Source organism: Cervus elaphus, chromosome 28 (assembly GCF_910594005.1).
Source record: "Cervus elaphus chromosome 28, mCerEla1.1, whole genome shotgun sequence".
NCBI lineage: Eukaryota > Metazoa > Chordata > Mammalia > Artiodactyla > Cervidae > Cervus > Cervus elaphus.
The window spans coordinates 41,179,785-41,202,409 of NC_057842.1; the positions used below are offsets into that span (position 1 = coordinate 41,179,785).

Here is a 22,625-nt window from a genome sequence, read left to right on the forward strand (position 1 = left end):
CTGTATTCACTGAAACTAAGACACTGATTGTAAAATGCAACATTACTTTATAGAAGTATATGGGGAAAAACTCAATTTTGTCACATTAAATGATCACTGATTTTAACACATACTTTGATTTCAGAGATGTTAAAAATGTGAAAAAAAGGTGCATCTCAGAATCAATGACAAACAGTACTAAAAATGTATTCCTCAGAATTATTCAAATAAAGTATTAAATACTGAGTCTCTTAAATTGACATTATTCATAATCAGTAGCACATTCTTAAAGCTATTCATTTTTTTTCACTTCTCATTTGAAATGACAAATGGAGTGGCACTTATATTCATCTCTGACAGACATCTTGCACAAACTGTAAAAATGAGGGATTCCCAGTTGAAAGTCATCTCACTTTCATTAGAGACCCAGACCAGGAGATGAGATAAACAAGGCCTACCTAAGTCAGATGACTGAGTGCAGGGCCAGACTAGGAAGCAGAGTGGAGGTTTGAAGCCAGGTCTCTAGGACCTGTTCTGTGCTCTCTTCATAAAAATATGAAAACATCAGTAATTACCATTTTTTTGATCCAACACTACAGAGTAAAACAATTAATAGAAAACTCTGTCCATTTTCAAAGATGTCTTTTTATGAAACAATTCTCAACTTCCCTGGCAGTGTACTGATGATGGATAATTTGTTTGGCTAACTGATTCAACTACTAAACAGTTTTGCTTTATCCGAATGGCACACCCAACTTCTCAAAAACAAATGCCCTCTCTGCATGCTCTGAGGAGGGGTGAAGGCCATAAAATATTACCTAATCAGCCACATGCCACCAAACACTAGCCTCACAACAGGATCCTGCTGTATGACATCACTGGTTCTCAATGGAAGGCTCTGGGGATTATAGAACATTTCAAGACTTTTTAGCATTTGCTATACTCGGACCTAGAAATTTTGATCCTCAAAGCTTGGTGCAAATATGTTATGACTGGCTTCCTTAGAACTGGTGATTATTTGAGGAATCAGTAAATAATCCATCCTCTCAAAGCATTAGTCCCTTTTGTCCTGGTTTCTTGTAAGGTAATTCACAGAGGAGTTGCCAGTATTAACTGGAGAGGATTCAAACATTAACACATTTGAGTAGGAATGGTTGGGGACTTCAGCTGTAGGCTCCATCAAAATATTTCTAGATGTCTCTATTACAGAATTCCTCATTGTATCATTCATTTCAATCACTTCAAAGTCCATTTCATTCCATTTTTCTGCATCATCTTCTTCATTCTCTTCCTCATAGTCATTGAGCCCAGAGCTAGAAAGCAGAGCTTTCTGGTCCTCACTTTTCCTGTGTTCTTTTCGCTGACGATCAAGCGGCAAGGTGGCTAATTTGTACAGCACAGGAAATAAAATAGCAGTGGCTACTGATGACCCCAAAGAGGTGTACAAAACTACAGGCAAATCAGGGTATTTGCCCTGAAGAATTCCAATTACTGCAGGAATAGCCATTTCTCCCAGGGCGGCACCGACTACAAAAAATGCTGCAGCTTTCCCATGGATGGTCGTGTACTGCTCAATCCAAGACACTCCACTGGGGAATGTGGTTGCCATTGAGGCCCCATACACTGAAGTTGCTATCCACAGACAAACTGGGCTCTTGTTGAAAAGCACCAGAAATAAAGATGAAGTCAGGCTGCCAATGTTGCTCAACACAATCATGGTTCCAGGTTGTAAACATGTAGCAAAAAAGATTGCCATGCCCCTGCAGGCTGCAAAGGTCCCCCAGAAGATGGAGTTCAACCCGGCCGCTTCACTTTCTTTCATGCCAGCATGGGTGGTTGCAAATGAGAAAACGTAAGAGCCATATGTTACCTCAGCTCCAACATAAAAAAAGAAGAACAGGAAAAGGAGACAGAGAAGGGCGTTGTGATATTTGGCTCTTCGAAACCTCTGAGCAGATGCTCTTGCTTTTTCCTGCTTTGAGCTTTTCTTTAAAAACAGAGCGAAAAAAAAGACAGCAACTACAAAAATATAAGCACCGATAACAGCATAAGCCCACAGTAAGTTCATATCGTCAGGTATTCCAAATAGAGATTCTGAGTCAGCTTCAGATGATTGGTTGAAGGCAGATTGGTTAAAGTCAGCCTCTGTGTGGTTTTCAGCAGACACCGTTGTGCCCAATGCCAATTTAGCCAGCAGTGGAGCCAAAAAGGCACCTAGGGCAAAACTGAAGTGTAAGGCCTGCATGTGTGGGGCTCCTCTGTCCCCCCAAAGAGCCAAGATTAGGACGTTACCACCTATCAATGAGAGACGGAGAATGATTTCATTATAGTAACTTGGCAAAAAAGAAAAAAGTTCATTACTATCAGAAAGAAATATTTTACATGGCACAAGAATTATAATATTCTAAGTTATCAACTGTGGCAACTAAGTCAATTCTATGATTAAGGAGCTCTAACTCACCAACACTACCAGGGAACTCTCAGCACTGGAACCTCGCACACTCACAAACGAATTCTATAATCTAGTAAAGCACTATCGCCTAAAGCCAAGTACATTAGCCCAAGGCTTTTTACAATACAGTTCCAATACCAGGCTTGAATACTTTGGCCACCTGATGCGAAGAGCCGACTCATCAGAAGAGACTCTGATGCTGGGAAAGACTGAAGGCAAAAGGAGAAAAGTGTGGCAGAGGATGAGATGGTTAGATAACATCACCAACTCAACGGACATGAATTTGAGCAAACTCCAGAAGATACTGGAGGTCAGAGGAGCCTGGTGTGCTGCAATCCACAGGGTCACAAAGAGGTGGACGCAACTCAGAAACTGAACAACAATAACACCAGGCATAGGAGGGTGGGGGTATGGAAGGATATTTATATTTACTTATTCATAAATATTTTAAATATATATTACATAGTAATACATATTATGTTATTATTATATAATATTACACATTTTAATATATTATATATGTTGTATGTATTAATATATATAAATATATATTATATAGTAATATACTATCATCATATAGTAATATACTATCATCAGATAGTAGCCAAATGACCAAATTTTTCTATACTGGAAATCAGTAGCCACTTGAGAAAAATTATTTATGTATACAGCAGATGCAAAACACATATTCAGAAACCTGAACATGACAGGATTCTGCCTATTACAAGAAATAAGTAACAAGGATGCCTTCTAACATCTGCAGTTATACTGCCTATGTATCTACAGGGTGAAGACGAGAAGCATCAAGTATAATTTTTTTCTTTCTTTTTAATATATTTGCACATAAACATACAATTCTATCCTGTAATTTCACAACCAAATTAAGCCCAAGGTAAAAAATATTTCTCCAACCTATCAAACACCACGGAAGAGGCGGAGAAAGTTGGCTTTAGGGGTGAACGAATGTCACAAACGTTATTTAGTACATTTTAAAAGACAGAGAGACATGAGGGTAGAAACTTTTGAGAGAAAAGGAAAAGGGAAATAATACACAACATAAGTTCCTCTTAGTTCGAAAGGCAGAGTGCATTTTAATTTGGAGAGCTGCTTCTGTGTTTCCTCAGCCATGTAATGGTTCCAAACTTGGTCTCATCTATTAATTCATCAACTCCTGCCACATTACAATGACAAAGACCTATCCGGACTGAAAGCCTGCTGTCTGCACTGTAATCACCCACACCGGGGCCCCTCTCCTCTTTGGATACTGGAAATCAACAAACTCTCAAAGAACAAAACCCTCTGAATTCACTCTGTGGCTGGCTGCCCAAAAACAGGCACTCTACTTGGCAAGAAGGGTGGTACCAACTGGGAGCCCCCATGAAAAACACAGTAGGTCAATGTCACTTTAGGGACACTGCAAGTGACAATCTAATATCATCTGCTCTTCTTCTAGTAGAGAAACGCTACTCCCAGAGATGATAATCAAGGGCTCACTGACCTGTATCCAGAATGCCAACTGAAACACCAAAGGTGGACATCATGACGATAAGTAACACTGCGGTCTTACAAAATGGAACAAGATAAAGACCAACTGTGGTAGCGAACATTGACACCCCTGAGAAGAAAGGTCAAAGACAGCTATGAAAAACACTATTTATGGCAAAGGGTCATGGATCAAGTCAGTATCATAAAAACTCTCAAAATGCAAAACATGCAAAACAGGTCAAATTAAAATTGAGTAATAAGGAGTAGAGGAGAGGTTCTGCTACTGTAAAGTTATTGCATTTAAAAGTTTCTATTATCTTTATGAACTATAAAGTATAAGCTATTCTAATATAAATACACTTCTAGTACTGCTAATAATCAAACCATACATTATACCACAAGGCAAAATTTTTTTTTTTTTTCCACAAGGCAAAATTTTATAGTGAAACAGAGAGCTCAAAAATTATTTATTTTTAACAACCTAAAGAGATTTTTAGATAAAAGTAAAATATTGAATACAATTACGATAGTAGTTTGTAGTAGAAACGTATTAAACAGTGGCACTAGTAGTAAAGAATCTGCCTGCCAATGCAGGAGACACAAGAGAAATGGGTTCAATCTGTGGATCAGGAAGATCCCCTGGAGTAGGAAATGGCACCCCACTCCAGTATTCTTGCCAAGAAAACTCCATGGAGAGAGGAGATTGGCGGACTATAGTCCATGGTAGCACATAGAATCAGACATAACTGATCAACTGAGCACGCAGCACAAACAAATTTGTTTGAAGACTAGGGAAGGAAATGTAAGAAATACATTCTTTCAACCCACTATGGAAATCAGAGGGATTATTTACTCATTCATCAACCAGAGTAATTATCTCCTTACTTCCAAAGCAATTTTGTCACAAAACTTTAAACATGTCAACTTATCCAAAAAAGAGTAAGTTAAAAGCTTTGCTATCTATTTTGAGAGCGAGGTGGAGAGGCCTGGATTGATCAATCACAAGGAGCAGCTGGGACAAAAATTTAACATTCATCATTTCACCCACCATCCCCTCCCACCTTTGTTCTCAGCCCAGGGTCTAGTCTGGGCAGGTCTGAGGAGTTTATTCTGATCTATGGCCCAGAAGATCTGCCCTAAACACTGACAGAGCTCTTTAAACCTGATCCAGCAGTGGTATCGAGACCACAGTGAAGGTCAGGAGGGCTAAGGATCGCTAACACACTAGGACTAATCTAAATTTCCAGAGGCATCCAGCCCAGATTCCAAGCAACTGCCAAGATGAAAGCAGGCAGCAGAGAAATCTGGCTTCCAGTGAGGATGCCTAAACACTACTTTTAAGCTGTCAACCATTCTGCAAGCCAGTATGTTTCATATTTAAAAACAAGCTGTAAATTCCTTGAAAGCCTCAAAGAAGCTGAAATTGTCTTTTACTTACCCAAAAGGAGAAAATGATTCATGCTATCGAAAAGAACTCCACCAATCACAGAGCCACCCAGGTATCCAAAGGCACGGCCCACAAAAATCAGAGAAAGACTGCTGATGTTGCGGTTCACATTCGCTGCCAAGTCTTGAAACGTGGGTCCCAGTATAGCAACACTCATTCCCTAAAATTCAAACAGACAGAAGTTTTTATTTACAATCATTAAAATAATGTTTATGTATGTGGTAGCTTTTTTCAGTATTAAAAAGGGAGGAAGGGACTTCAATGGAAGGTAGGAGATTAAGTCCCATAGTTAAGATAAATTCATAATAAAGCTACTAACAGTACTACTACAGCTACAGACTATTTCTGGTGTGCCAAATACTATGGTTTTTCTCATCCTGACAACTCCCAAATTAAAATTTTAAAAAATTAATTCTTTTAGCTTTTTGCTGCAATTCTGTTTCCTTTTTGAACACTACCAGAAAAGACTACAGTATTTCTATTAACAGTAAAATGTAACATTAAAAAACGTTTTTGAAAGTTTTTAGCAGTCTGAAACACATTGCATGCACACATAACACAAAAATTGTGATGCTAAAAATTTAAGCTTTAAGCCATCAAAATATTAACCCATTTTTGATGCTGTTAAAACAGCAGAATTTCTGGATGTACGTGGGGTCCTTCTTTTAAATTACATGTATAAAACATGCAAGAGAGAAACAATTTGAACGTTTCTCAATCTACATTTTTCTTCAAAGAAAACCAAAGCCTCAGCGTAGTCTGTAAGGCTTTCTTAGACAATATTACATACACCTGTATGCAACGGATTTAAAAATAAAATTTTATTGAAAGACATGTAACTTTAGCAAAAATTAGGGGCTGCAACCGGCTTTCACAGGAAATTCGTTGGACACTTAAAAAGATGTTTCCAATCGGTCTCCATTTCAAGAAGTGATTCTAATTGCACAACTCTGCCCTAAACGCTTGGATGTAGCCCCTCCCCAGACGGGGGCACAGGCGAGAGCGAGCGTCTAATACAGGAGGGAAGGCAGCGCCCCAGCTGTAACCAAATTAGCCCCACCTGCAACGCATCTAACAGGACGAGGCACGGCGTTTGCACTGACTTTTCTTCAAATACAAATACTCGAAGAATCAACTCTGCCTCACAGAAAGACACTAAGTGGCCAGAAGTGACCGCTCAGAGAACTCACCCTCCCAACTCCCCAAGACCCCAATATTTAAGACAAGCGACTAAGGGAAGTTTTCTGGATTAAGGTAACCGCCAGACGGCCAAGACGTTTGGCAAAAGGCTAAACTAGCCTTGCAGTTGTTCGAGGAAAAACATTCAAGGATCAGAAAATTTGTTTTACATAAGATTGTAGGCAGACTACGAAACATTCCTGGCTCAACCACTTAACCGGCTGTGTGGTCCGAAAAAGTCACTCTCCCTGTCTGGGTCTATTTCCCCATTTGCAAAAATAAGGGGTCAATTCAGTCAAACGAGTAAGAGAACCCAATAAAGCAGCTTTGTGCAGTAATTTGGGGGTTGGGTGAGCGCAGGAGACGAGAGGTTGCGCGGCTATAGACCTGGCGACCCCTCTTGCATTCCCCCGACCCCACAGAGAGGTAGACAGGTTTGCTGTAACTGGATAACATTAAATATTACGAAAATCTATTTTACGCTTGACAATATTACTCGAAAATAGTAATTGTGCCCATTTTACAGATTGCAAAACTGAGGCTCGGGCAGATGGATGAGCCCAAGGTCACAGAGTCTGCAAGCGGCGGAGACAGGAGCTCAGGAGGCCGCGTTCTCTGCAAGAACATCTGCCCTCGTCTCGGTTTGGGAGGGTTCCAGCCCCGGCTCTCACCAGCCCCAGGAAGGCGGCACACAGGAGGACGGTGATGAACCAGCGCAGCATGCTGCCTGCCCGGCCGCTCCGCCGGGAGCCCACCACTGCCTCTGGCTCATTCTCCGCCGGGGCCTCGGCCTGGAGAAGCCGCTGCCCGGCAGCCGGGGCCCCGGCCCCACAGGGTTCCAGTTCCAGCTCCATCGTGGCGGCTCACGAGCAGCGGTCTCGCTACCGCTCGGCTTCTCAGCGGAGCCTCGGGAACTCGGCACCCAGCCCCGGCCTCGTGCCTCCAGAGCCTGCGGTCCCGGCTGGCGCCACCTCCCCAGGGGCGGCCCTAGTCCGGGCGGAGGAGTCGAACTTTGGGACGCGCCGGCCGTCGCAGGCTGCGGCCGCGCGCCCGCCCTCACGCAGGGCGCCTGCGCGGATCACGTGGCGGAAATGTGGCCTCTCGCCAACCGCGGCCTCTCCCCAAACCGGAAGTTGATGTGGTTGCCCGGGAGACCGGACGTCTCTCTCAGGCCTCAGCATCACACTTAGCTGAGCCCACAGAGGCCGTGCAAGCGGGCGCCCCGCGGCGGAGCGAGCTGAAGCTGCAGCTTGGGACGAGTCAGGAGGTAAGATGCAGCCGAGCCGTCACGAGGAATTGTTGGCCGAGAAAAGCCAGGTATGGCTTCGCACCCGCTCCCCGGGTCTCCTTGTGGGGCGGGCGGGGCAAAGGGAACCGCAAGAACTCTCTCTTATACAAGTTTACAACAGTTCTGCCCTAGTTCCTTTGAGTTCTGTCGACTATTGATCTGTAGTTCACCTGTCACTCCACATTTGTTGCGCCACTATGTAAACTTTCATGTATGATCTCAAATGATCCTCTTAACAACACTCTAAATTCCATATTATCCTGGTTTTACAGATAGAATGGAGTCATAGAAAGTAACAACTTGCCCAAGGTCAGTCAGCGAATCAGTGGCTGTTCATAAACTGTTAACAGTAGCTCAAAAAAGAAATCTGGAGCCAAAGCTGCGGTTTCCAGCACACACTCGCCCCAATCTCTACAAATATTTCCATTGTTGTAAGGAAGTGGAACAGGGCATGGATTTGTAGAATCCCCGAATTAACAGTAACTTCCCAGGTGGTGCTAGTGGTAAAGAATCCACCTACCAATGCAGGAGATGTAGAAGACGCAGGTTCCATCCCTGGGTTGAGTAGATCCCTTGGAGTAGGAATTGGCAACCCACTCCAGTATTCTTGCCTGGAAAGTTTCATGGACAGAGAAGTTCCTGGCCGGCTGCACCCCATGGGGTCGCAGGGAGTCGGAGATGACTGAGCATGAAGCACTGAACTGGATAATATACCAGTGGAAAAGGAAAAACCTTATATTCTGTATCCTACTTTAGCTTTTTGTCTCCTTTTGATCCTTGACCAAACAGGCCAAATGTGTATTTCTCTTTGTCGTCTATCTGGAATATTCTTTTCCACCTAATTAATCCTTAGCTCATCCAGGTAAGCTCCCAGATTATACACACCTGTGTATTATCATTTCCCTTGCAGCCCAGCCCCATCGATTTGGTCATTAAGCACTTACCACATGTACATCAGAAAGTACACGTGCTATGACTTAAGAGAACCTGTTTTAGATTTCAGAGTCAGGGAATATGTCTCTAAGTTTAATGGGGTTGAAACAAAAGGCATATACATATATTAAAGAGAATAAAATATGATATGGGAGAGGTAGGTTAGGTCCAAATTGCTAAGGGCAAATCCAGATTGCCTCCATTTCTTTCTCTTCTTTTGAGACTCTTAATGACTTGTACATTAGACCTTTTGATATAGTCACAAAAGTCTACGGCCATACCACCCTGAACGCGCCCGATCTCATCTGATATAGTCACAAAGGTCCTTGATGCTCATATTCCTTTTTTTTCCTAGCCGTTTTTTTCCGCCTCTGCTCTTGAGTTTAGATAAGCACTGTTGATTTCTCTATCTTCAAGTATACTGCACCCATCCAGTGAATTTGTTTATTTCAGATATTGTACTTTTCAGTTCAAAATTTCCACCTGGTTCTTTTTCATAGTTTCTTTTTCCCTGCTAAAGATGCCTATCTTTACATTCATCTTTACCTCCTGGAGCATATAATAGCTGCTTTAGAGTCTTAGAAAATTCCAGCAACTGTGTTATCGCAGAGTTTGTGTCTGTTGCTTGTCATTTTCCCCTTGGAATTTGGTCACATTTTCCTAGTTTTTTTGTATGACAGGTAATTTTCTATTGTATCCTGGACATTGTGTCAGTTATACTGTGCAGACTCTGGGTCCTGGTAAAATCCTCTGGAGAATGTTTATTTAAGCAGGCTGTCAACCTGGTTATTAAGTTCAGGCTGCAAGTTTCCTATGGCCTTGTGTGGGTGAAGGTGCCAATGTCAGTTCAGTTGCCAAAGCCGGTGCTGTGCTGCTCTGGGCCAGTCCCGAACATGCAGTGCTCCCGGGTTCATCTGAGACTTGGGCCGTGGTTTACCTCTTAGACTAGTCGTCTGAGCTGTTGCTATGCTGCTTCTGGTCCCTCACATGCACAGGGGCAAACGCAAGGGGCTTAGATGGTTCATACAGAAGATTTTAGGGGTCACCTTTTCTAGCTCTCCCTTCCTCCCCTCCCCACTCCCTTTCCAGTCCACAGAGTCTCCATTTCTCAGTTCCTTGGACCAGAAAGATGGGGTTTCCATCAGAGTTTCAGTTACTCAGAACACAGCTACAAGAAAAAAAAGGCAGGGAAAGCCAGGCAGTTCATTGCCTTGCAGGTTTCTTTTCTCTTAGTCTTGATTCCCACCGCCCCCCCCCCTCCCCTTTGTTGACTTTTAACAGTCCTCGGGTACTTTCTCTTTGTATTTCATCATGAGTGGAGCTGGGCTGGAGTAGGCTTACGATGCCAGCGCTGAACCAGAACTCTCCCTGCCTGTCTTTGAAGAGTCAGCTGAGGTGTTACTTCCTCTAGGAAGCCTCTTCTGACGCTCCTCTTGGTCTCTGGTCTGTTCTGGTTTCCCTCTGACATATAAATAGGAAAATACTGTGTGAAGTAGCCAGTGGCCTACTAAAATTATGCATAAATTCATAAATACAGAATTTTCCTATTTATGTGTCAACTTCCCTTTTATACCAGGAATGCCCAAAAGAAGGCGACTCTGTGTTATTTAGTCTTTAGCATAGTGCCTGGGACATAATGTGTCTTCAGTTAATGTTTGTTGAATGTAGTAGACTTTCTGAATAAGCTAACCAAAAATCTGAATTCCTGTGTAGCCATGCTACTCCTAAATGTTCTCAACATTCTAGCTTGTGTTAAGGTTATTTCAACACTTGTTTTTAGTTCCCTAGGAGGTCGTAAGCTCAGTGACATGGAAACTATGGACCTTAGGTCTCTCTCCCCACTGTGGCATTAAACATTGTATTATATACTTTATAAATGTTATATAATTGAATTGAGGTTTTTTGTTGTTGTTGTTCAGTCACTAAGTTGTGTCTGACTCTTGGTGACCCCATGGACTGCATCACTCCAGGCTTTCCTGCATTGAGATTCAGTAAACTAATTTTAAAGTTAAATGTTTTAATTTCACCCTGATTAAACATCAAAATAATTTTTTTTCTCCAAGGGAAAGATCTGTTTTCTCATTCTACCCACTTCACTCCAGAAAGCAGCCAGATACTTTTCCCACTTGCCTCCAGAGGTCACTCACCACCTTTTTTTAAAAAGAGGTGATTAAAATAGGACATTGCTTCATGCGGGCTTCTCTTTAGACCATTACTGAGGATAATTTTTTTCTCATAAGACAATTCAAGAAAAATAAAAACACTGATGGGCCTTTCTTTATAAATATAGTTTTGATTCCCTTGGGAAAAAATGGATATTTTACAACATCTATGACAATTTATGAAGAAAATAAATATCTGGGTCTTAGTGGCTAGTAGGATCCTACCTTGGCATACTTGTGAAATGGCAACAGGGAGGCAGATTTTTCATCTTTCAGCTTCAAGTTTTACTTTGGAAAACAATGAGAAGTTGGATTATGTTTAGGGACCACATATGACTATTGCTGCTAAGTCACTTCAGCCATGTCCAACTCTGTGCGACCCCATGGACTGCAGCCCACCAGGCTCCCCCGTCCCTGGGATTCTCCAGGCAAGAACACTGGACTATTAGGACCTATTTAATCTTTATTCTCTGGAAGGACCATCCTTTTTACTTGTCAGATAAGTTTCATCAGTTCTTAAAGTGCATCATGAAAAACTAGGTGTCATCATAACTATTTCTATCAGTATACTAAATGATCTTTCTTTAAAAAGCCCAGCCTGAAAAAATAAAATAAATAAATAAATAATAAAATAAAAAGCCCAGCCTGTTAAAACCGACTCAAAGATTTAATTTCAGTAAGATAACTTTCATGTTTGTGCTATGTATTTTAAAAAGTTTGAAATAGCATTGAAAGGACCTAACATTGGTGTCTGTTTGATGGAATTAATTTATTAAAAATCAAAACTTACTGATTCTTAAATTAATTTCTTTTTAAAAATACAAACTTAAAATTTTCTTTAGCTGGATGCATTGTGACAGTTAGGGCTGCAGGATTCTCTGAATCTACTGTCTTAATGGTCTCCTAGACTGTACTGATAAAATCTTTGCTGTACTGTACTATTATTAGCCAAAATCAATATATCAGGAAAATAAAGCAGCCAAAAGTGAGAGTGTGGCTACTGTGGACTCTGCAGAGAAAAACAGGATAACATATGCACCACAACTGCTGAGCCCACAGTCTGGAGAGAGCTGCAACTCCTAAGCCCCCGTAACACAACTACCGAAGCCCATGCTCCAGAGCAAGAGAAACTGGTGCACCACAGCTGGGGTGTAGCCCCACTCACCACAATTAGAGAAAGCCCACACACAGCAACAAAGACCCAATACAACTAAATTTAAAACTTAGTAAAAAAAAAAAAAACAAAAACAAACTTAATTGGCGGCAAAACCTGACCCAAGCTGATATGAGGCTGTTAATGATTTTTTATTTCCTTGGTGAGAATGTGATATTAATGTTTTATTATGTATCCCATTGGGAGTACTATATAATCGACAATATATTGCTAGAGTACCTTCCCATAAAAAAAAAAAAAAACTGGATTCTGAAACATGTGCAACCAAGGCTGCCAGAGAAGGGATTATAGACCTGTATATCCTTTTTAAAGGTGATTTTACTATTAAACATTTAGGAAAAAGTACATACACACATACACATGCACACATACCAATTAAGCTACTACTTCTTGGAGAGTATAAAACCTTGAAGCACTTTCCATATAATTCTCAGCTGAAAAGTAGTTATTACTGGTCCCAGTTTACAAAATAAGGAAACTAAAACCAGTTAAAATGCTTAACTATTTCGTCCAACCACTAACACAGAATATCAAACAGTATTGTCATTTGTAAGGCTTTTTTAAATTTCAGGTTCTGTCTGTAGATGATTGCAGATTCGTATAGAGTTGCTTTATTCCTCCTTTTAACAAATGTTTAAATGCACAGTACATTACTGTTAATGGCAGGTACCATAGGAGTTGTAGGAGTTCTCATGTATTTTGGAGATTGACCTTTTATCACTTATATGGTTTGCAAATATTTTCTTCCATTCTGTAGGTTACCTTTTCACCTTGATTGTCGTCTTTGCTGTGCAGAAGTTTTTTATTTTGATGTAGTTGCACTTGTTTATTTTTGTTCTTCTTGCCTGTGCTTTTGGTGTCATATTCATGGAATCACTGAATTCATGGAATTCAGTGACATTACTAAGACCAATGTCTTGAAGCTTGCATTTTGCAATCACTTGTGTTATTCTTAAAGAAATAATGAAACTGTCTTTCTGATTAGGAAAAATTTGTTATACCTTCCAGTAAATAGTAAGACAGTTTTCAAACTTCAGAGTGCCTTATGTCAGAAGAATGCTATTATCTTTGCCAGCTTTTCACCATGCTTCCCTGTAAAGTGGTCACTTAATTTTGATGGTTTCATTGCTTCATTAAAAAACATGTTAATAAAATGAGCATACAGTAACTGTTCATTTGTGGGCAAAGATATAAAAGCAAGCTTGAAATATTCAATTGAATATTGATACTTCTCTATAATTAATGAAATAAAGACTAAATAAGTATATTCTTACAGACAAATTGCTGTGAATGCCACATTATAGATACAGACTTAAGTTGTTTTAGATAACTTGAGTACTGACTATTCAAATACCATGAGTGCTATTCCTTTGATGATTTTCCAAAATGAAGACCCACTGTTGGTAAAGTTCTAACTAAAGCAAAACGTAGTGATCCCTTGAGTTACATAATAGTTTATGCTCTCGGCAAATTTGGTGTTTTATTGAAACTATGCAAAAAATTTTGTGTTTTCATGTATAAGAGAGTTAGAATCTAAGCTCAGATACTTACAAAAAACCAGCTTTTTTCACGCAATATTTAGCAGGACATTCAAAAGTTGACAGAGTGTGGGACTACCCAACATTGTATCCAACCATATACATTGTAGGATGTCCAGCATCTCTGACAGCTGACCACTAAATGACACCCTCACAGATTTCCAGAGTACCCTCTGGGTACAATAAGACTTCAATTGAAAACTGCTCATGTCAAATGTCAGCCTCAAAGCTTGGCAAATAGTGTTCCTTCATTGGGGCAAGTGACACAAGAAGACAGTGACATTTCTATTGTACGCTATTACGATTCTAGATAAGGTATTCTTTTACAAGATGCTTCATATTAAAAGTTCATACATGATAAGAAATTCACATATGAACTACCTTTGTTCTTAAGCTTCAAAACATTTATAGACATACAATGATAAAGGATGGTCATTGTTAGGTGGCAGAACTTCCCTTACCAATAAAAGTTGCTTGCTGTCTAGTATCTCAAAGAGATCAGTCTGTTTAATAGATGTGATAATGTCACCTGGGACAGGTGCCTTGAAAAAAAATTTCCTTCTCCTTAAGACCCATGACAACCATTCTCTATTGCTACTAGGTCTATAACAAAGATCAAATCTCAACATGATTCACAGGAACAGGTATACACTGTGATCCAGGAGGACCTAGCTTGCACATCAAAATAATTCAAAGGGTGGGTTGCCATTCCCTCATACTTCAAAAAAAAAATCAGAGTTTAGAGATTTAATGAAAAAATGAAGCCATAAAGCTATTAAAAGGGATTTTTAAAATATAGTTACATAATAAGGGTAGGCCTTACTAAACATATAAGCAATGATAGAGTCTATAAAAGTGAAAACTTTAATTTGAAAAAAAATGTAAAAAGACAAACTGGGGAAACTTTTACCAATGCTTATTAGAGTCTCACATAATATATGAAGAGCACTCACAAACCAATAGGCTTCCCTGATAGTTCAGTTGCTAAAGAATCCGCCTGCAATGCAGGAGATCTGGGTTTGACCCTTGGGTTGGCAAGATCCCCTGGAGAAGGGAAAGGCTATCCACTCCAGTATTCTGACCTGGACAGTTCCATGGACTGTACAGTCCGTGGGGTTGCAAAGAGTCAGACATGACTGAGCGACTTTTACTTTCACTCACAAACCAATAAGAAAAAGAGAAACCCCTCAATAGAAAAATAGACAACGGATTATAACATAATACACCAAAGAAGAAATGCCGTGACTGAGAAGCTTATGAAAAAAGATTTACACTAATTAGTCATAAAAATGCAAACGTGGACAAATACCGTGTATGTCCACTATATGAAGCACCTAGCATGATCAACAGTAAAGAATCTGCCTGCAGTGTGGGAGACCTGGGTTTGATCCCCGGGTTGGGAAGATCCGCTGGAGGGGAGGGCATGGCAACCCACGCCACTATTCTTGCCTGGAGATTCCCCTGGACAGAGGAGCCTGGCAGGCTACAGTCCATGAGGCCACAAAGAGTCGGACACAACTGAGCGACTCAACACAGCACAACACAACACAGCATGATGAAATTCATAGAGACAGAAATAGAATGGTGGTTGACAGGGATGGAGGGAGGGAGGGTTGGGGAATGGGTACAGAGTTTCCATTTAGGATGATTGAAGCATTCAGGAGATGCCTGGTGACCGTTACCCGGCAGTGTGAATGTACTTAATGCCACAACACACTTTAAAGTGGTTCAAATGGTAAATTTTATGATAAGTAGATTTTATCATAGTTGGAAAAGAAACAAAAATGCAAATTTACAAGTGTAAATTTTTTGTGTGTTTTAGGATTTTTAAAAAGTAATCCTAAACATCATAATCATACCTAGTGTTATAAAGGTACAGAGAAAACATGTGGTAATGCAATTTGGTAAAACAGTAAAAATCACAAGTTCTTGTCCTTCCACCTAGAAATCCCGCTACTAGGAATCCAGCCTAAAGGAAATAATTATGAGCATAAAAATTTAGCTATTAGTTTGTTCATAGCGGCAGTGTTTATTATTGTGGAACATGAAACTACTCTAGGTAGCCAATAATAGAGTTACATCAAATTAATTGTTCATCTGTCTCATGAGATAATTGTGCATCTATAAAAAAAAAAGATGTAGAATTTTATTAATTGATATATGTGGTAAACTTCTGTTGTTATGCCTTCCCAGAATCCATTCATCCCTTTTTCAGACAACAGAACCCCAGTTTTCCCAGAAGGGAGCCTACTTCTCCTCTTGTTCCATGAAGTGGGTTGAGCACTAGCCAGCTTCAGGTAGCCTGAGGCTGAGGCCTGGTTGAATCAGCATATTCTATCTTCCAGCCTCAGTGATGGGTTTAGAGCTGGGCTCCTGACCTGTGTTGGACCAGTATGTTTCAGTCCCAGGAATTTGTCCAAAATATTGGGTAAGAGAAGCCCTTTTTTTTCTCTGCTGGAGTTGATGAAGAGGATAGCTTAGAGTCATTGGGAAGAATTAAGTTTTTACCTGAATTAAGCCTACAGAAAAATAAGTAGTCGAGAGATGGCAAGGATATAGCTCCCATGACGTCATCTGACCCTAGATCCTAGCTGTCTGATTTCAGACGGCACCTGAATTTTTCACCCTTTGGCTTAAGCCAGTTTGATTTTGTTGTTTTGTTTTTTCACCTGACAACATCAATAAAAAGTCAGGAAGTTAGGAAAGTGTGTTGGAAAATAGTATGTATATTTCCTCACTTTCACAAAATATTTTTACAGATAGAGTCTTAAGGGACACATTCTGTAATGATAAAGGCAATTATCTGTGGATCAGGGGATTGTCTGTGGTTTTTATTCTTGTTTAATGTCTGAAGACAAGCTTTTCTCCTTCTATGAAATTAGAAGGCTTTCCATGAGTGTCATCTTTGACTCCATCATGCTAGCATTATAATTTAGATTTAAAATATATACAGGGGCCTATCTTTATTCAAATATCTATCATCTGAGTCTCTGCTGTTACAAGGTTGAATATGGGGACACAGTCATTGCTTCTGGGATGTCACTGTCCCTCCTCAGTGGGTGGAGGTGGGAAGCATACCTATGAACACAACATCTACACACACCTACGTATATGTGTTATGTACATACACTAGAATTTGCCAGTCCTAGTCCACCTTCCACCTCTCCAGATATGTACCTCCCTTCTCCTGTGGTAGAAACCTGGTTCTTTTTATTTGCCATCTATTTACTTACCTGCTCAAGCCCCGTTGTTATTGTTTAATCACTAAGTTATGTCTGACTCTTTTGCGACCCCATGGACCAGCTCCTCTGTCCACAGGATTTCCCAGGCAAGAATACTGGAGTGAGGTTGCCATTTCCTTCTCCAGAAGCCCCACATAGAGAATCAAAGCTCCCAACTCTGTGAGCCCTCTCCTCTATTTGGGGCCGGCCAGCCTCTCCCCAGTCCTGATCGTGGTGTCGCCTCACTCCAGCTGCACTGGCTGAGTCCTCTATGAAATATTCCTAGGCAGAGGAAGTCGATATGCTAATGCTAACATGTTTGGAAACCATTCACTTATTCAACAATTGTTGAGTACTTATTCTATGCCAGGCATTTTTTTCTTCTTTTTTCAGTAGGTGGGGATAGTGAGAAGCGGGGGGATGGGGGGGGCGGGAATTCTGGATGTAGTTTGGAAGTAGAACCTGTGGGGTTTGATAGTAGGCTGGAAGTGGTGAGAGACAAGGAATTAAGGATAACTCCAAAGTTTTTTCTCTGAAAAACTAGCAAAATGAAGTTGTCACTAACGGGAATGAAGAGCTGCAAAAGATGCAAGTACAGGAGAGCAAGCATATCAGGAGCTCAGTTTTGGATGCATTAAGTTGGGAGGTTCTTTGTAGTCATCCTTCTAGAGATGTTAGGTTGGCAGTTGTGTAAGGGTCTGTAGTCTAAGAGAGAGGTATGTGCTTGATCTGCATTCAGTTAGTAATTCAAATCATGAGAAAGGATGAGACCACCCAGGGAGTGAGCGGAGATAGAGTAGAGACAAGGTTCAGAAACTAAACTGTGATGGATTCCCAGCGTTAGAGGTTAGATGAGCAGGGCCCAGCAAACCCAACTGAGGAGCAGCTAGCAATCAGAGACAAACCAGGTAGGTGTGTTATACTGGAATGCTGATTCAGAGATCAGGAACTGGTTCCCTGTAACACATGCTGCTGATCATTCAAATAAAATCAGGGCTGAAAAACGACTATTTGATTTTGGGGTGTGGATGTCAGTGGTAACTTTGAGAAGGGCAGTTTCAGTGGAGTGGTAGGGGCAAAATTCTGATGGAGGAGATTCAAAAGAGAATAGTAGAGATAAAATTGGAGAGAGAGGGAATTGTTTCAGGAATTTTTTGGTTTTGTTTTTTTTCTATTGTAAATGGAAAGAAATGAGGCAATAGCTGCAAGGGGCATGTGAATTTAAAAGAAGTCTTTCCTGCTCCACAACCCCCCACCACCACCAACAAAATGCAAGAAAGAATAGCATATATATGCATATGCCCATGGAAATGATCCTGTAGAGGGGAAAAACTGATGATAGAAAAGAGGGAAGAGATAGTTTGAGGAAGGAATCTGGAAGTGTTTAATTTGGGGTTGGGAGAGAGACAGGGCAGCTAATGAACTGAATATTCAGGAAGCTTATTGGAGCTTTGCCAGACCCAGGGTTAAGAGTTAGAAAAATGAAGTATAAGACTGAAGAGATCTGATTGGTCAAGAGAGGATGGGGATTGGGAGGGGAGGAGTTAATGGGAAGAAGATCTCAAAGTCAAGGAGCAGGCTGGAGGGGAGTTAGCAAGCGGGAATGACGTGATCAGCTGTGATGAGAGACCAGGATATTGGTACTGAGGGTTCCAAAGATGAAGCAACTTCCCGAGAAGACAATGTTCCAAGTGTCCCAGTTAAGTCTGAGTGAAATAAAGTTGCTCCATATGAATGTTGGACATTGAACCAACAGCCACGTGCTCGCGTGATGGGTGTGGAGGAGTGACCAGGGAGGCTGCAGGTGACTGAGACAAGGACAGGCGGTGGGGCTGGACGGTGAGCAGGGAGGCAAGAGGGCCCTCTTATATTGTAGACCATCCTCCAGGGCAGTGAGTTTCCTGCTTCTGTAAGTTTCAAGAAAACACTGGTGCCTCTTGAGGGTTTTAAAAAAGAACTTTTGAGTTTAGGTTCATTTGTAGGAGACTATCCCATGGAGAAAGGAGCTGGCAGGCTGCAGTCCACGGGGGTCACAAAAGAGTTGGACATGACTTAGCAACTAAACAACAAGAGAATTTTAAACCCTAGAAGTAATGATACTATGATAATTCTTTGAGTTATATATACCTCTAGAAAATTTGTTTTCTATATACATTAGAATTCTATTTTTTTCCTATAAAAATTATTTTCTCAAGAGGGTGATGTTTACCCTGCTTAGGATCGCCTGCACATCTGGTACTTATTTGCAGGCATATAAATAATTAATAGATTCAATGACATACTGCAAATTTCACATTGATGTATAAAATATATTTAGCACCATTAAACATCAATAGTGACTTGCTTTGTAGTTAGGTCTTATCAAATAATAAACATCCTCTGACTGCAATCAGTTTTTCTCCAAGTGGGTAATCCATAATAGTAGGAAATTAAAAAAAAAAAAAAAAACTCCAGCCTGGTCTTGATCACCCCCTGAAATTGTCAGTGAGAAATAGATCACTTAGTACCAGCTGAATTTAATAAGTTTATTCAGTGTAAGTAAAAGAAGCAATAATTTAAGTCAACTGTAAAAAAATAAATAAATAAAAGAATGTCAAATAGAAATAGTTTTTGGACTATCCAGTGCTTGTGGTTTATGTCTACCTCCCCTAGAGAAATAACAATAGCCAAAAACACTTGCAATACATATATGAAGCTTTAAAAGCATACAGCTTATTTCTTTTATTCAGTACACACTATTTCCTTCCCTTTAGTCATTTTTTTCTCCGCCCCCCCCCACACCTCCCCAGGGAATTTGATAAATACAATCACAAAGCCTTATAGAAATTTGCTAAAAAATTTTTATTAACTGAGAATATTACATTGTTTCACAGTAAAATGATCTTATCCTCCAAATGATTACAAAGCTTTTTTTTCATTAAAAAGATTTTGGTTATCTATATTAAATTGAACATTATAAAAAATCAATTATAAATTATACTCTTTAAAAAGAAACATAAAATTTTTTAAAAGGCAAGTACTAAAATACTGCACACTGATCAAACCCAGCATAATCATTTCACATAAGTGACCTATATTTAAATAACTACTGTGCCAAAAATGGCATCCTGTGTAGATAGATAGAGCAGAGTCACTCTGCAGCATGCACTCAGAATAATTTGGTTTTGATGTCTAAGGTCAAACATATTTTTTCCTAACTTTGAAAATATGCAAAATAATTTAAAAATTAGTTTTCAGTTAAACATTAAAACAAGTTGACACAAAAAGTGTCTATTAGGAGATACTTAAAATATCCAAGCTCTCTCTCAGTAATACTGCAGGGTTCAGTCTGTCCTAGCTGTAACTTTCAAGCTAAAATAAACGTATAGGAGAACAGAATGACAAAATGCAAATTTATCAAGCATTGGGCAATGCCTTAATAATGTTACAGTCCTCAAACCACAATATGATAACAATTACATGAGACGTGATTACTAAGGGGATATTTCATCTCACTCCACTGTAACCTTTTGAGTATAGTTGGTTTACAATGCTGTGTTGGTTTCTACTCTACAGCACAGTGAATCAGTTATACATGAATACACTCTTTTTTAGACTTTTCCCATACAGGTCGTTACAGTACTGAGTCGAGTCCCCTGTGCTACACAGTGGGTCCTGACTAGTTAGCTGTGTTATGCAGCGTAGTACGTGTGGGTCAGTCCCAGTCTCCTCCCTCTGGAACTTCTGATTAACAAGCCCCCATTCTCTTACATACAAATCATGTTAACGGTAGAATGGAATTATTATTAGTTAACAGTGAATCCAGTATATTCTAGTAGATTCTAAAGGTTTGGTTTTCCTAGTTAGAAATACCATAGTATTTTTCTAACTTATATTTTTAATATCTTCACAAAAATAGAGTTAAGGCAACATCTATAAAGACAACAAGGTTAAATACAAATCTGTGGTCCCCACTTCCTCTGAATCCTACTCCCAGGTACGTTAGGGACCCAGAGACCTGCACGGAAACTGGGGTAGAGTTTTAGGTGCGTGTCACACAGTCAGCCACAACCATGATGCTCAGAGCCAATCATAGGTCTGAGATTTGCCGACTCTGGCCCAGACACAATTGTCTCTAATCTAATTTCTTTATGTTAAATCTGAAAGATGGACAATGATACTTTATGTCAGGTTTGGTTTTGTTTTTTTTAAGTAACTCATTGTCCAGGTTTTAAGATTGATGGCTCCCAAAACTCTAATCTTAGCCCGAAAAATAGCTTAAATTATCTCCTTAAGCCCAACAGAAAGCTATTTTGTGTGTATGTGTGTATATAATACATACACACACACATATATAACTATATATATAATAAAATATGACATTTTTTCACATAAGTTACAGAATACTTTGAATAGCTAACTTCATGCTAGCAACATTGACCAGGGACTTTTTCTTTAGTCATTGCCTTTGGGGGCTGTGTTCACCATTAAGTTTTCATTTGGTGATCATTTTTTTGAGTTTTGTACCCTAACACCTTCTGTATTAACAAAAATTACATATCTTTTAGTAGATTTGAACTCAATAATTCCTTTAGAGGAGGGGTTTTCCCTCAGATATATATATAGAATGTAACATGCATAATACTGCCAGACATATATATTTCCTATTGAATTATATATATTTAAAAAGAAAAAAATAATTTTGCAAAGAACATGAAATTTAGCACCAATCCTGATCTAATCTTTCTCTGGTAGGAAAAAAAAGGCACCAAATACAGTCAGTTCATAGGCTGGGGTGAAAATACAGCACTTGATAACAAACCCTGGGTCCCTGACATAATATTCCAGTATAGGCTAAATTACGACAGATATGTTGACCTATCACTGTCTTGCGTTGTAGAACTTACTATAGAAGATTACATTTGGTGAAGATAACAGTAGAAAAGGTTTATGTGTTTACACACATATTTAACAGATTCACTCTTAATAACCAACGGATACTGAAAATATTATCTGATATTGATTTCTAAATGTTGTTTTGTGTAGATAGTGATATCACATGCATGCTTAGTGACACTGAACTCCAAAATACTCTTCTTATAGGCCACCACATTGAAAGGCAAGAAACCTCTTTCATTAGATTGGGAACTTGTGGCTTAACCCCTACACTATCGCCACACTCAGTGGTAGCATTTTCAAAAACTCCAGTAAGACGAAAACTCATTGCCACAGTCCCTGATCCACTTGGAAAGGAGTGCTTCTTACAGGAGTTTAACATGGAAGCTGTAAGGCTAAGGCACAAGCATACAATCTATTGTCAGTGATCATCCATCTTCCTGCCAAAGAAAACATGAAAACAAGACCTCATCGTCAAGCTGCTGGTGTAATTTGTACAAGCCACTCATGATGCATTTTAGTAACTGTTCATTATTGTATATAGGTTATAAGGTTTGTCTCTCTTTTTTTCCTTTTTCAGATTATCCACAGGCCATATTAGTTAATATTCCATTTTTTTTCCTTTTAAATACTATCTATCAGAACAAAACACATTTTGTTTTACTGGTATTTCGACCCCCTTTAACAGCCTACACTCCCTTGCCTTTTGGTCTCCAGAATCACCATTCACTCACTGATTATGCAGGAATTAATTACACTGGGTTTTTAGGTAGACCCCGAAAGCTGAGGTAGGTGGACTGCCATGACCAAGCTGAGTGTCATGATCAAGCACTTGAAAAGGTTTCATTTCATTCTCACGGTCTTTCCAGCATACTAATAAAAAACAGAAACC

At 39.8% G+C, this 22,625-nt stretch overlaps 1 protein-coding gene across 1 annotated transcript; it reads right to left on the minus strand.

Annotated features, from left to right (window-relative positions):
• Window positions 1–858: 858 nt before the first annotated feature.
• Window positions 859–7,589, minus strand: MFSD4B (major facilitator superfamily domain containing 4B). The gene is given in 5 exon segments (XM_043890414.1): window positions 859–1,062; window positions 1,064–2,274; window positions 3,930–4,046; window positions 5,355–5,523; window positions 7,214–7,589. Coding segments are annotated over 5 exon segments (1,737 nt in total). The 5' UTR covers window positions 7,397–7,589; the 3' UTR covers window positions 859–1,005.
• Between the last annotated feature and the right edge of the window lie 15,036 nt (window positions 7,590–22,625).